Source organism: Nicotiana tomentosiformis, chromosome 3 (genome assembly GCF_000390325.3).
Source record: "Nicotiana tomentosiformis chromosome 3, ASM39032v3, whole genome shotgun sequence".
Taxonomy (NCBI): domain Eukaryota; kingdom Viridiplantae; phylum Streptophyta; class Magnoliopsida; order Solanales; family Solanaceae; genus Nicotiana; species Nicotiana tomentosiformis.
The window spans coordinates 57,126,716-57,141,060 of record NC_090814.1 but is presented as its reverse complement, the minus strand read 5'-3'; the positions used below and the strand labels follow the sequence as shown (position 1 = coordinate 57,141,060).

Below are 14,345 nucleotides of genomic sequence, written 5' to 3'. Positions count from 1 at the left end.
TGGTACTGGGGACATTTGAGGATTCGAGATTTTCAGACATTATGAAGTGTAATGAGAGTTTATGAAAGAAGAGAGTGTTCGGTTGTTTGAGAGAAAAGGGAATTTTTGGCTTTTGATGTGAATAGTTGTGAGAGTGACAGAGCTTTGGATTTATTTAAAGGGGATGCGGGACCGGTTGGGAAGGTGTATTAATTTTTTGGGTAGACGGGTCGTTTCAGAACGGGTATGACTCTTGGGTTCCAAAAAGAAAAATAAGAAGCTGGCATTTTAATGAGGTGGAACCCTTTTTAGCCGTTAAAAAGATTGTGCATGAGAGTACAAAAGGAACTACTAACCTGTGTCACAGGAACCAGGTTCCCTGACAGATTTTGTAAATGTGAGCCTCATCCTTTTGCGAGGATGCAATACATTAGCTCCTTGTTTGCTCTGTAATCGTCATGCGTGTCTCCTTGTACGGTATAGAAATGAGTTAGACCTTGCCAGAAAATACCTTTTAGCAACTTTACCTATACATTTATTTCATGGCCAATCATCGAGGGACCAGGTCCTCAACTTGATTTTATCAACTCAAGTGCAAGATGATTCTTTTCAAAGTGCTCTCTGCTCAGTGCTTTGGTGAAGATGTTTGCAATTTGATCTTCTGTGCTGCAGAACTTTATGCAGATAAGCCCCTTTTCAACATTGTCTCTGAGGAAATGATGTCGTACATCAATATGCTTTGTTCTCTTATGCTGAACTGGGTTCTTTGCCATGTTGAGAGCACTGGTGTTGTAACGGCACACACTCAAAAAATACACCAAAATCTTCTAGTTGCTGCTTGATCCACAATAATTGAGCACAACAAGAGGCAGCCGCCACATATTCAGCTTCTGCAGTTGAAAGAGCCACTGAGTTTTGTTTTCTTGTACCGCATGAAATTAGACACGAACCCAGAAAGTGTGCCATGTCAGAAGTGCTTTTCATGTCCACCAGATAACCAGCATAATCAGCATACCCGATCAAGTCAAAATTATCTTCTGATGGATAGTAGAGAACCAGGTCCTGCGTTCATTTGAGATACCTCAGGATTCTTTTGGTAGCCTTTAGATGAGATTCCTTTGGATTGGATTAAAATCGGGCACAAAGTCCCACACTGAAGACGATATCTGGTCTGCTTGCTGTGAGATACAAGAGTGGCCCAATGATACCTCTGTACATAGTCTCATTCACAGGGGAACCAGGTTCATCCATGTCCAGACGAGTGACAGTGGCAATATGAGTATCAATGCTTTTTGAGCTTTCCATTTCAAGCTTCCTCAAAAGCTCTTTGATGTACTTTTGTTGACTTATCATTGTGCCCTTAGGAGTTTGCTTAACTTGCAGACCCAAGAAGAAATTCAATTCTCCCACCATGCTCATTTCAAACTCACTTCCCATGAGCTTTGCAAACTCCTCACATAGAGAATCATTTGTTGCACCAAAGATGATGTCGTCAACATAAACTTGCACAATGAGCAGGTTCCTCCCCCGTTTATTCAGAAATAAGGTGTTGTCAATTTTTTCTCTTGTAAAGCCATTTTCTAGGAGAAATTTGGACAACCTTTGATACCATACACGAGGAGCCTGCTTCAGCCTATATAACCTTGTCGAGTTTAAAAACATGCTTAGGATTCTCATGACATTCGAAGCCAGGTGGTTGCTTTACGAAGACTTCTTCTTTTAGAAAGCCATTCAGAAATGCACTTTTGGCATCCATTTGGAACAATTTGAATTCCATATGAGATGCAAAGGCAATAAGAATTCTGATGGCCTCCATTCGAGCAACTAGAGAAAAAGTTTCATCATAGTCAATCCCTTCTTCTTGATTGTACCATTGAACTACTAGCCTTGCATTGTTCCTTGTTGTGTTCCCAAACTCATCAAGTTTGTTTCTAAATACCCATTTAGTTCCTATGACAGTTCTATCAGCAGGTCGAGGAACCAGGTGCCACATGCTATTTCTCTCAAATTGATGAAGTTCATCTTACATAGCAGTAATCTAGTCAGTATCTTTCAATGCTTCCTTGATATTTTTGGGCTCAACTTGAGAGAGAAACGCTGAGAAGGCAAGTGAATTTATTGACTTTGATCTAGTTTGAATCCCCGAGTCAAGAGGAGTGATTACATTTTGAAGAGGATGTGAACTTTTGTGCTTCCAGTTAGACACCTGAATCTCATTGCGAGAGGGTCGAGGTATTTCTGAATGTGACCCATGGTTGACATGAGTCGTGCTTCTCAGCTCAATATCTGGGGCTCCTTGTATAACATTAGCAACTCTGTTCTCAGTTTTAGTTGTTGTGATCGAGGAACCAATTTCCTCTACATCAGCTGGAGATACGGCTGCATCATCATCATTTGATTCCTTGACGTAGCTCATCATGTCAGCCTTTCCATTTGTCATATCAATGACTTCACCAGGGATAGTTGACTGCTCTCCGTCTTGATCAATCTTATCATGTGAATCTTTCCCACGTAGGTGGTGTGATTCATCAAAGATCACGTGTATGCTTTCCTCAACACATTGAGTTCTTTGTTGTAGACCTTGTAAGCTTTGCTTTGTGATTAATAGCCCAGAAAGATTCCTTCTTCACTTTTGGCATCAAATTTTCCAAGAGCTTTCTTACCATTGTTGAGGACAAAGCATTTGCTTCCAAATGTTCTCAAATGTGTTAGCTTGGGTTTCCTTTCGTTCAGCAGTTCAGACGGAGTCTTGTTCAGGAGTAACCTGATCATGCACCTGTTCACCAAATAGCATACAGTGTTAACTGCTTCTGACCAGAAGTTCTTAGCAATGCCACTGTCAATCAACATTTTCCTCGCCATGTCTTCAAGAGTCCTATTTTTCCTCTCCACGACACCATTTTGTTGAAGTGTTCTTGAAGCTGAGAAATTATGACTTATGCCATTTTCAGCACAAAATTCGTCGAATTTTGCATTATCAAACTTTGTGCCGTGATCAGATCTTATACACGCAACATTGTAGCTCAACTTCACTTGGATCTTCTTCACGAAGGCAACAAACACTGAAAAAGTTTCATCCTTGGTTTTGAGGAACAAGATCCAGGTGAGTCTAGAGTAGTCATCCACTATAATAAAAATGTACTTCTTTCCTCCTCTACTTGGCACCCTCATAGGTCCACACAGATCCATATGGAGGAGATCGAGTGTCCTTGAGGTGCTAACATCTTTTTTGGGCTTGAAAGAATACCTGACTTGCTTTACTTTTACACATGCATCACATACCTTGTGGTCTTTGAAACTTGACATCGGCAGGCCACAAACCAGGTCGTTCCTGACCAGTTTTTTCAGAAATGTAAAGCTTGCATGACCCAATCTTCTGTGCCATAGTTTAGCATCATCATCAACAACACTCAGACAAGTGAGATCCCCGTTTTGCAGGGACTCAAAATCGGCAACATAAATGTTCTTGTATCTTTTTGCCATCAGGACCACTTCTCTAGTCACAAGATTTGTGACTGTGCAAACTTTTGACACAAACTCGACTTTGTTTCCTTTGTCGCAGATTTGGAAAACACTCAGTACGATATATTTCAAGCCGTTCACATAGTACTCATTTTTGATTGAGTGAGTGAGTGACTTCCCAATTCTTCCTACTCCCAGAATGTATCCCTTTTTTCCATTGCCAAAGGACACACTCCCTCCTTGCAGGGCTTTGAGTGAAAGGAAATCATTAATGCTTCTAGTCATGTGCTTAGAACAACCACTATCCATGTACCATTTTTGGCTGCTTCTTGTAAAAGGGAATCAAGGATTAGACTTAGGAACCCAAACAAGTTTGGCTCCCTTGTAGTGAGGAAATGGTCGAATTAAACTCTTTTTTGTCCATGAAGGCAATATATATATTTTAACGGAGGGACGAGGTTCCTTAGCAGTAGTTACATTTTCAACAAACACCTTGTTTTTCTGTTGGGACTGAATTCTAGCCTTACAGTGTTCTTTAAAGTGACCAATGTTATCATAGTGAGTGCAAAGCTAGTTATCAAGAACAGTAACATACTTGCTATGTGGATTGTAGGGAGTCTTTTCCCTATGGAATCCGACTCCCTGCCTATTCCCACCATTACTTGTATACATGGCAGCAATTGTATCAGAGGACCAGGTCCACTTTAGAGATTTTTCGAGGTGATTTTTAACTCTGCCTAGATCTTCTTGAAACTGCATGTTTCTTTCAAGTTCAGCATACATACTAGATTTCACAGATTGTAGTTCACTTTCAAGCTTAATGTGTGCCTCACTTGCAACTTTCTTTCCCTTTTGGACAGTCCCAGAACTGTTTCCACTTTTTACTTCCTCTATTATTTCTTTTAGGTCCACGCCGGCTACTAACAGGTCATCTCTCTCATTTTCTATGTTTTCAACATTTTTAATCAGAATACTTTTTTCTTTCACTAGATTCTCGATGGTTTCTTTTAGGTCGGCCACTGCAACTACCAAATCATCTCTCTCATTTTCTACCTCTCCTAAATCTATAGTTAAGATATTTTTATCATTTATAAGACTGTGATAAGTGTCAATTAGAACATTTCCCAAAGATATAAGCTTTTTCTGTGAGTAAGACTTCAGATTTCTTTGAACGTCTAGAAAGTTTACCTCATCATCATTATCTTCATCATTGTCAAATTTTGCCATCAGGGCAAAGATGGAATCATAGTCAACTGCTTCACTTTCGACTGCCATCGCGGAGGTGTCACCTTGTGCATCATCTTCTCCAGATTCGCTGGAAGAGTCTTCCTATGCAGCAAGAGCTTGTTTCACAACATTGTCAGTGACTTTTTTTCTTTTAAATTTTTTGTCAGGAACCGAGTTCCTCTTGGCTGCTTTGTCTGTGTTGTGCTTGTACTGGTCTTGCTTGAGGAGGGGACAGTCCTTGATGAAATGTCTTGGCTTTCCGTACTTATGACATAAGTCATATCTTCTTGGCTTGCTGGAGCTACCCTTCTTGGGAATACCTCCATTTCTGCGGACCATCTTCTGAAATCTCTTTGTCAAGTAAGCCATATCAACATCTTCACCACTTGATTCATTGTTGTCTGTCTTGAGGATCAGGTTCTTCTCCATTTTGGGCTCTCTTCTCCCATGATCCTTTTTCTTCTTTATTTCATAAGTTTTCAAATTACCAATGAGTTCATCAATGGTTAGCTTTTGTATATTCTTTACCTCAGTGATATCATTTACTTTGCTTTCCCAGGAACTAGGTAATACGTTGAGTATTTTCTTGACAAGTTTGTTCATTGGAATGATTTCTCCCAGGGAATGGAGCTCATTGATGATAGAGGTGAATCGAGTGTGCATGTCCTAAATGGACTCATCATCCTGAAGAGTTCATACTCAGTGGTTAGCATATCAATCTTCGACTGCTTGACTTGAGTTGTCCCTTCGTATGCTGTTTGGAGAGCTTCCCAGATCTCCTTGGCAGATTGATAAGCAGAAATCCTGTTATATTCATCCAGCCCAATGCCACAGACGAGGATTTTCTTTGCTCGAAAGTTCTTCTCTATAACCTTGCATTCAGCATCGCTGTATTACTTCCTAGACTTTTGGAAATGTCACTGCTGGTTCCTCAATGGTTTTCATAGGAACAAAGGGACCATCGCAGATAACATCCCAAAGTTCTGAATCTTCAGCCATGATAAAATCATGCATCCTTGTCTTCCATCATCCGTAGTACTGGCCATTGAATCTTGGTGGTCTGTAGGTGGATTGACATTCTTCGAAGTTTGGTGGAGCAGCCATGAGGATCCTTTCTAGGTGTTAGCTTGATAGAAAGAACGAGCTCTGATACCAATTGATACAAACTAAGGGTCCACCAAACTTATATAGAGAACCAGGTTCTATTAGTTCCCACAAAACATACTCACACAGCTGAAAGTAAATAACACAGTTGAGTTTTAATTACGTGAAAAACTCTCAGCTCACGGGATTAAAAATCACAACCTACCCTTGTTGGATTTCGCCTTTGCTTCATGTTAATATTATATAAGTGACATCACTTGAATGATGCAAGCATGTTTGGTACAAAGGCATTCCCCATAAAGTGACTGCTTCACTATTTGCACTGTTGCGTGTGTGCATAGGAACAATTGCAGTCACTTTACAGCTGTAGGGAGTTGACTGGTACTATCAGCAAGGGAACTGATGTCGATCTGTTCCCTCTGTTGTTTCTTTGACTCTGAATGTTGGAACATGTCCCAGACTTGAGACTTGTTGATCTTGAACACTGAGAGGATGTGGAACAGGTTCCCCATCTCGTTCTCAACAATAAGTTTGTTAAATCATCAAAATATAGCAAGACACATAACTTATCAATAAACTATTAAATGCGATAATGTTATAAATACTAATTATTTTTATGGATGGGCGAATTCTTTTTCATTATATGTATAATTTCTATAGGAGTAACTCCAATAACCCCTAAAATAATAATATTATGGATTTATGTGGATTAGATTTCCTTTTATAACTTATGATGTTTGAGGCCTATATATGGAGACTATGCGCAAAGCTTATATACACAAATTTAATAAAAGATCATCTCTTCTTCTTGTCTTAATTTTTCTCTATTATTCTCTTGCTTTACTTCGACTTTTCTTCTATTTTATGACTAGTTATAATCAGCGTACAATTTTTTTTTATCTTTCCCTAGTGAAGCATTAATTTTCTATTTGTGACATTATTTCCTTTTTTAGTTTATTTTAAAAAAAGATATATTTTCATATATGAAAATATATAATTTACTTTAATTATCCTTAGAACATGATTTTATAATCCCTAGTTTTAAATTTTTTTCTTTCTTTCTTAAATAATGGAGAATCTTACAGAAATGTATACTTAGTCAAATAGGTCCATATAAAATCAAAAGGAGGGAGTATCTTTTATATTTGAGCTAACAAAATTCTATTCTACGGCCAAAATGGCGCATGTGTGAAAAAGTCTTAAATTTCGTACTCAATGAAAAACAATCATATTAATTGAAATGGATGGAATAGATGGCAGCGAACAAGAAGCCACACCATTACCATTTACCTCACTGAGGAGAAACGATATGATAAAGCTCTTGTTTCAATTGAAAATATTGTCATTATTACTTGAAATACCAAGAATATATATGAACAGAGACATTTTCCCCATATATAAACATAAAGAGTTATAAATCTGCAAATATGTGGTAAGTTTTTGAGTCCACTACAATGAGTCTGAAGGCAGCTACTAAAACAGTAGCAGATGCGAAACCAAAGAAGACAATATTTAGCCAATGCCACTTCTTTTGTAGTGAAGACAACTGCTTTTTCATGGCAACAAGGTACATGTGGTTAGGGAGAATGAATGTGAGTGGAAATGTGCTGATAGCACCAGTGAGGCTCATGAAATCCCCGAGGAAAGGTAATAAAGCTGACAAGAACGTAGTAATTGCTAGATAACTACCTCTGACTACTGTTCTAAATGCAATGTTCCGAAAATTGACTGCACTTCCTTTGAATCCATATTTGGTGTCCAGGAATTCATATGTTGGACTTGCAAATATCTACAATAAGCAAAAACATGGCAACCTTTAGAGCAGAAAATGAGGGTAACCAGTGGCGAGTTTAAGATTTAGAGTCACTATTTTCAGAATAAACGTAATCTTATATGTCTTTTTATATATAATGTATATATAATTCGAGCCTAAAGTATCGTGTTATGTTGAACCCACATTAACCCGTCCTACATCTCTGATAGTAAAGAGCTGAACTTTTTGTTTGAAAACCAAGAGAGGGCGGAAAAAAATTTAACGTAAGATCAAAGTAAAGATATTCTTACGTGCAAAGATATGACGGATTGCAAGAAAGCAGCAAGGTTGGCTAGTGCCTTCACCCAAACTGGGCCACTGACATTGTTGAGCAAATAGGACGACGTTCTTGATCCATAAGCCCAATATCCCACGAATGTAACGGCAAAAACAGGTGCAGGTCCTATAGTGAAATGTATATATAGGGCTTTCAACATGTTGTCGACAACAGGTGCTCTAAGAGTAGCCTGTTACACAAGCATATACTTTTATGATGGTAAAAAATGATCGATAAAAAGATACAGTCCATCACACAAATTCATTACTAAAGTGACACTTAGTTCACAAGGCTACTGTATTTCTAGTTTATATAGCTACCTGGATCTCTGGAACCATTCCGGAGTTAAATGCAAAAACAAGGTTTCCTGTCGCACCAATAGTTGCAAAAACTCTTCTTGTATTTGATCCTGGAATGCTATAGTCCCTAGGTGGAGCATTCATACCTAAGATTCAGGACAGAAGAGAAAGATGTGTGTGAAACTAATAGTTCTTCAGAGAGTAGAGTTTGAAATTATATATTACACGGATGGTTCACGTGAAGTTAATTTCTAGAAAACCAATGTAATAACACATACTAATAAGTAAGAAAACCATTGACAAAATAGATATATTTCCCATTTCAGAGAGAAACAGAGCCACACCGATTCTAATAGTACTTAGTATATTAGTCGACCGGGGGCTTTATCTTTGAGACGTGCAACCCCATGTCACTAAATGTGAAGAATTATCTTATGACAGATATTTGGTAGAAAAGGTGATGTTAATATAGCATGTCTAATAATAAGGTAAATGTTGAAACCGAGAAGTAGACTTAGGCAGTTGTTTTACTGAGTGCAACAACCAGACAAGCTCCATCTAATGACATTGAGCATACAGAACTTCAATTTAATATGATCTGATGTAGTCAGATCATATTAAGGAGAGAGACATGCATACCATCTTGAAGAGACAAAACAAAGGTTATAGTGATATAGACTAGACTGAAGAATGTTGAAACCGCTAGCCAAGCCCTTAGGCCTGATAAATGTGGTACGGCGATGGCAAAAAGAACACATCCCAATCCCGCAATTGCTGTGAAGTACGGCAACTTCATCTCATCATCGTCTCTAAAGATAATATAGAAAGCCTGCCAATCACAAATACTCGTTCAGAATGATTTCTACCACATAACCAATAAAAAATTAACATTTCAAGATGAATTCTTCCTCTTCTTTGAATACTTCAACGGTTTACGGTTTTCGAACAACTTCCCTTCTCCCCCTCTTATTCATTGTCTCTTCTTTTCTCAACCTCGCCATCTTTTGGGTGTAGGGAGGAGATATCAGGACTGAGGAGCTAGGGACCAGACTGTGAATATTACTGTGACAAGCTAACACAGGTATCTTAAGGACAAAAAGATAGGAGTGGGAAAAGGATACGGTTTTTTATCTAATTAACTTTAGTGACACAACTACTAACAACTACGAATGCCTCAATTCCAAGCAAGTTCTGGTTGACTACATCCATTAAGCTCTTCATAATCCAATATTGGTAATACATCGCCTCGTTCTAGAAATTCTCTATATATACTTTTTGTTGACCCATAAATTTCTAACAAGACTAAAAGATTCTTAGCATATATTAGACCTAAAGCAAACATACTACTAACAATTATTAAGGCTTAATTCCAAGTAATTGGTATCATCCATATAGATATTTTTCTTCCAATATAACGCTGCTTTGCTCGCATTGCTGGTTTTAAGCCAGGGTATCAAGGCAAGCCCTAGAACTTGGTAGGGTATGAAATTTATCTCCTTCGGTATAGCTTGTCTTGGCTCGTTTAGGGTGGGTGGGTAAGGCAGGAGGGTGATCCCTATAGTTAGATTAACTGATGTAGAAGGTTAGTGAGGTTCCTACTACGGTGAAGTGAAAGATCTTCCACTATAGTGGTGGGTTGTCTTTTTTTACCTTCTGGCTGTTGAAAATAAAAGTGCTTCCAGGTACACGACTGTTAGGCTCATCCAAGGCATATTTATGGATCTTGACTGTCAAATTTGAAAAACGCACGTGACAAAGAAGCTGTTAGCTGACTTCCCCTCCCACTCGGCCTTTCCTTGCCATGGGAATTAAGATCTTAGTCTGTATGGGTGCAATAGATTTTCCATTAACGTAAAACAAGTCAATTTATGATTAATATATTCTCACGATGCAAAATATCTTACCTTCAATGCCTGTCCACCCAAAATGATATATCCAATATTTATCAAGAATAGATTTGCATACTGTAATCCCCAAACAAGTACATAAGCTTTCTGACCTGCATCAGCCGACATCCCAATAAATTAACTAAGTTAAATAAACTGAGATGTTAAATAAAAAGACTATATGTTGATATGAATTTTCTCGCACGCACCATATATGAATCCAGCAAGGTCTCTATATCTGATATGCCTCTTTCCCCCATATTCATGAATCTTGGCAATTAGAGCATTAGCATATAATGATATCACTGTTGCTAACATCAGACCAATCACACCTCCAATCCATCCCAGAGGTACCATGATTGCGCCAGCATATCCAAGCGCGTAAGCACTGTTCAAACCAGTACACATAAGAACTCCCACTTGAATGAATGAATCTACATTTTTCCCAACAGGAAACAGAAGACACAAATTACGAAAGTTTTAACAAACCAATAAATACGAGTAACACATACAGTGTTTTTGATACGAAGGAAAATATTTTGCACTGTTCAAAGATACTTGTAGCGGTTATAGATTGAAGATTACACTCAAAAGGTTAGTAAGGTCAATATTTACCATCCTCCTCACTCTATCCATTTCCTCACTATAAAAAACTAGTTGTCTAGCGCCGAACTGAAAAATGGAGAAGCCTTAAATTAGAGTAAAATGTGTTCTTAATGAAATATTTTTTCAACAATTTAGGATAACCAAACATGAGAAAATTCATATCAAATACACCCATAACATTTGCTCTTTCTTACTTCAACTCTCAAAAAAATCAGTTCTAATAATAGAAAGAAAATCTCAGAATTATCTGTAGATTTTTCAAATGAAAAACAGCTAATCATAATTAAGTTCAAGGATTAATTGTTCGCAATGCACTTATTGAGGCCCTACTCCTAAGTTTTCAGCATATACTCTATAAATTTTAGACAAAATACTGCATTGTCCTTCATGCACATATCCTTCAAAATTTTACAAGAGTATCACTACAATAGTTCAAACAACAATAATAATTACTCTCAATCTTTCCAAACAAGTGGGTGTCGGCTATGTGAATGTTCACTTCTCCATCTAAGCTCAACTCATATTATCATCGTACTAAATAACATAAAAGTAAAATATTGTAGAAGTTATCTAACAAGACCAAAACGTATTCCCAACTACTCCCTCTGTTTCAAGTTAGATGACACACTTTCCTTATTAGTCATTTCCAAAACAAATGATACATTTCGACAGTTGAAAATAATTTAACTTTAAACTCTTCATTTTACCTATTTTATCCTTAATGAGAAACTTTTAAAACCACACAAATATCATTGATTTTTATCCCTCAAGCTTTTAAAACCACAAGTTTCAAAAGTCTTTTTTTTTATTAAGTTCTGAGCCGAATCAAACAACCTCAACTAAATTAAAACGGAGAGAGCAGTAAATATCACATATATGGATTTTTTCTTCTACTGTGTCATGTTTTTTGCTAAGTCTGTACTGATCCCAAGAATTTGTAGGGTTTTCGGGACAAAATAAAGTACGAATCATTCACTTAATATAAGAAAAAATGTGCACATCTTAGATTTGCAAAATTATAGTAGGAAACAATACTTCTCCTTTTCGAATTTGCCAATTGTTAATTTACTATGAGAAAAAGTGAAACATTTAGGTAAAAATACATATTTACTAACCATTGTCGATTAGTTTGAATATTTGTCAGTCTTATGAAACAAATGCCAATTAGAAAAGAGGATCGGAAAACAAGAGAGGAGCATGCATGCAGGGAGATAGACCTTGGCCAATCTGATGATGAGTTTCAGGAACTTCAACTTCTATAGCCACATGATTACTGGAACTAATGACCTCTTCCTTTTTTTGTTCTTCTTCTCCCATTTCCAACCTATATTGTTAATGCATAATTTGGTGTTAGAAAGCTGAGACTGAGCTAAAACATTTATATATAGTTGCAATTGGGAAGATACAAAGTTTTCCAAATACTACAGTTGTGGGGCTTCTCTATCTCTTTTGTTTTCCATGTCTTCAAAAATTAATTGCTCTTCTTTTGACTTGGTCTTTTCTCTGTCCTTTCTTTTTTGATGATAGACTAGGTGGGCTAAAAGACAATTAGCACGGATGAATATTTGTGGAAAATGTGTCTATAACACTGATTTGGATAATTGAATGAGTGGTTAAGACGCTAAATGTACAAAAGACGTATATATAACCTTGAAGATTACAAGATGACAAAGACAACCCTTGGGAGAGCAAGTCATGAAAAGGTAATGTAGAACTTTTTCATATTAAGGTATGCCTTATTTTGCAACGATAAACTTAAAAGAGGAACGATCGTGCTCAAATTTGAACTAAGAGTTGTCAATATTTGATTTTTGGATTTTAATGGTGGAAATTGGATTTGGAGGCCCGTAACTTCAATTTTAGTAGCGTGAATAGTAGCTCATTTTGGGCGAATTCTTTCCCTTTCTTCAATTGTTTTAGTGCAATATTACTTTTATTGTTGTCAATTGGTTAAACACTAGCTTTATCACCAATTTAGAATTTTTTTGTAATTTGTGTTGATTCATTTTGGTGGAGCTTTGTGGACCCGAGGTCCGTGGTGGTTTTTACTTTTCATATTGAAGAGGTTTTCACGTTAACTCTTGGAATCTTCTTTGTTTGATTATTTTTTTTGCATATATTTGACAATGCTTGATATACTTGCTGCTCGAATACGTATGTACATGAGTTTGTTTGTCTTATCTTGATTCAAATAAGTTTAAAAAGTTTGATGTGGGTATTTCTCATCGTTACCTTGTCGCACACTATTTAGTGCTTGTTTTTCCTCAACATAGTGGTATTAGAGCTTGCGGTTATATTTATTGGTGATGTTTTAAAGTCACGACCCAAAATCTCACAAAGTCGTGATGGCACCTAATCCAATCCGGTAGGTAAGCCAAGTAATAAAAGTTACTACTATATTGATAAATCATCAATATTATAAATAAAATTGCAAAAACATTCAATACAACTACCCCAAGGGCTGGTAGTACAAGTCATGAGCCACTAAAATTAGATTTATAAAGCTGATAACAAGAATAAATACATCATCTGTTTGAAGTTTACATAAAGAAAAATAAAGTCCTAAACTACCACGAATAAAAAGGTAGCTGGAATCCGGAATGCTGGAACGTCTCCAAGGTAAGGCTTCGTCTTCCACGACTACTTAGCTCCAGAATCTTCACGCAAGGTGCAGAAGTGTATTATGAGTACAACCGACCCTATGTACTCAGTAAGTATCTTGACTAACCTTAGAGAAGTAGTGATGAGGTTTTTAATTCAAAAGATACTTACTTTGTAGAACCTGTGCAACTCAATAACATATATAATATATAAAGAATATTCTAGAAAGATAATTATGGAACAAAGAATATCAACAGTAAAGGTGCACAACTGGGATAGGGTAATAAATAAACTCTACCAATTGTACATGTTCAACAAATACAACTTGCACCAACCCCGCTCACAAAGAGATATGCACTATATAATATGTGTGCTCAATAATTATACGTGATTGTAAACATGTGTCCAACATGATCCGATTCCATATCAGTGGCCAAATAACACGTTCAAGAGAACCTTTCAAGAATCAAATGTATCAATGCATGTAGACAACTTTCTTATCACGTCAATCCGATATGCTACCGACAACTCAACAAAATATGAGATATCAACTCCACAGAGGTAAATCCATCTTGACAAACAAATCATCAAATAATAATAGAGGTATAGATTAGCATGTTAAATGCAATGCAAAAATCATGTAAAAATGCATGACAAGCATAGAGAATTCACATGCACATTCAAAAATATCACTCTCGTACCACCACATAAACATCATCAACAAAATCACCTCAAACCATCACATAACATCATCAACAATGCCACTCTTATTTCGCTGTATGCAATATCGACAAATATCACCCTTATTTCTCCGCATGCAATATCAACAAATGTCACCCTTATTTCGCCACATGGGCAAGCCCGAAAATTGCCACCTTTATTTCGGCCCGTGCGCAATAATTATCACAATCGTATGGCAAAACTATCGTACCACAATATCATCACAATCAATCCGCCCAACATGTCCACAAGTTCCATAGTCACAACAGTGTAAGATAACAAATTATCATCAAGAGACATATCCTCATAACTCATCAATAAAGCGCACAAGAACACGATAACAATAAAAATACGGATAAGGCATGATCACA

General features: G+C 37.0%; 2 protein-coding genes across 5 annotated transcripts; both read right to left on the bottom strand.

The window, feature by feature from the left end:
• Positions 1–5,267: 5,267 nt before the first annotated feature.
• On the bottom strand, positions 5,268–6,284 carry LOC138907854 (uncharacterized). Its single transcript, XM_070198474.1, has 2 exons — positions 6,135–6,284; positions 5,268–5,540 (listed from the first exon to the last, which is right to left on the bottom strand). The coding sequence occupies exons 1-2, from the start codon at positions 6,282–6,284 to the stop codon at positions 5,268–5,270; spliced, it is 423 nt and encodes a 140-aa protein (XP_070054575.1).
• Positions 6,285–7,082: 798 nt separating this feature from the next.
• On the bottom strand, positions 7,083–12,189 carry LOC104092900 (proline transporter 2-like). 4 transcript variants are annotated; one of them, XM_009598587.4, is made up of 8 exons: positions 12,079–12,189; positions 11,871–11,977; positions 10,257–10,481; positions 10,066–10,160; positions 8,801–8,990; positions 8,183–8,307; positions 7,837–8,052; positions 7,083–7,561 (listed from the first exon to the last, which is right to left on the bottom strand). In XM_009598587.4, exons 1-8 carry the CDS (start codon positions 12,111–12,113, stop codon positions 7,184–7,186), a joined length of 1,371 nt encoding a protein of 456 aa, XP_009596882.1. In that variant the 5' UTR covers positions 12,114–12,189; the 3' UTR covers positions 7,083–7,183. The 4 variants fall into 4 exon arrangements, with proteins under 4 accessions (XP_009596882.1, XP_009596884.1, XP_009596883.1 ...); XM_009598589.4 differs by having other exon boundaries at positions 10,257–10,435; positions 11,871–12,143; XM_009598588.4 differs by lacking the exon at positions 12,079–12,189 and having other exon boundaries at positions 11,769–11,907.
• Positions 12,190–14,345: the final 2,156 nt, after the last annotated feature.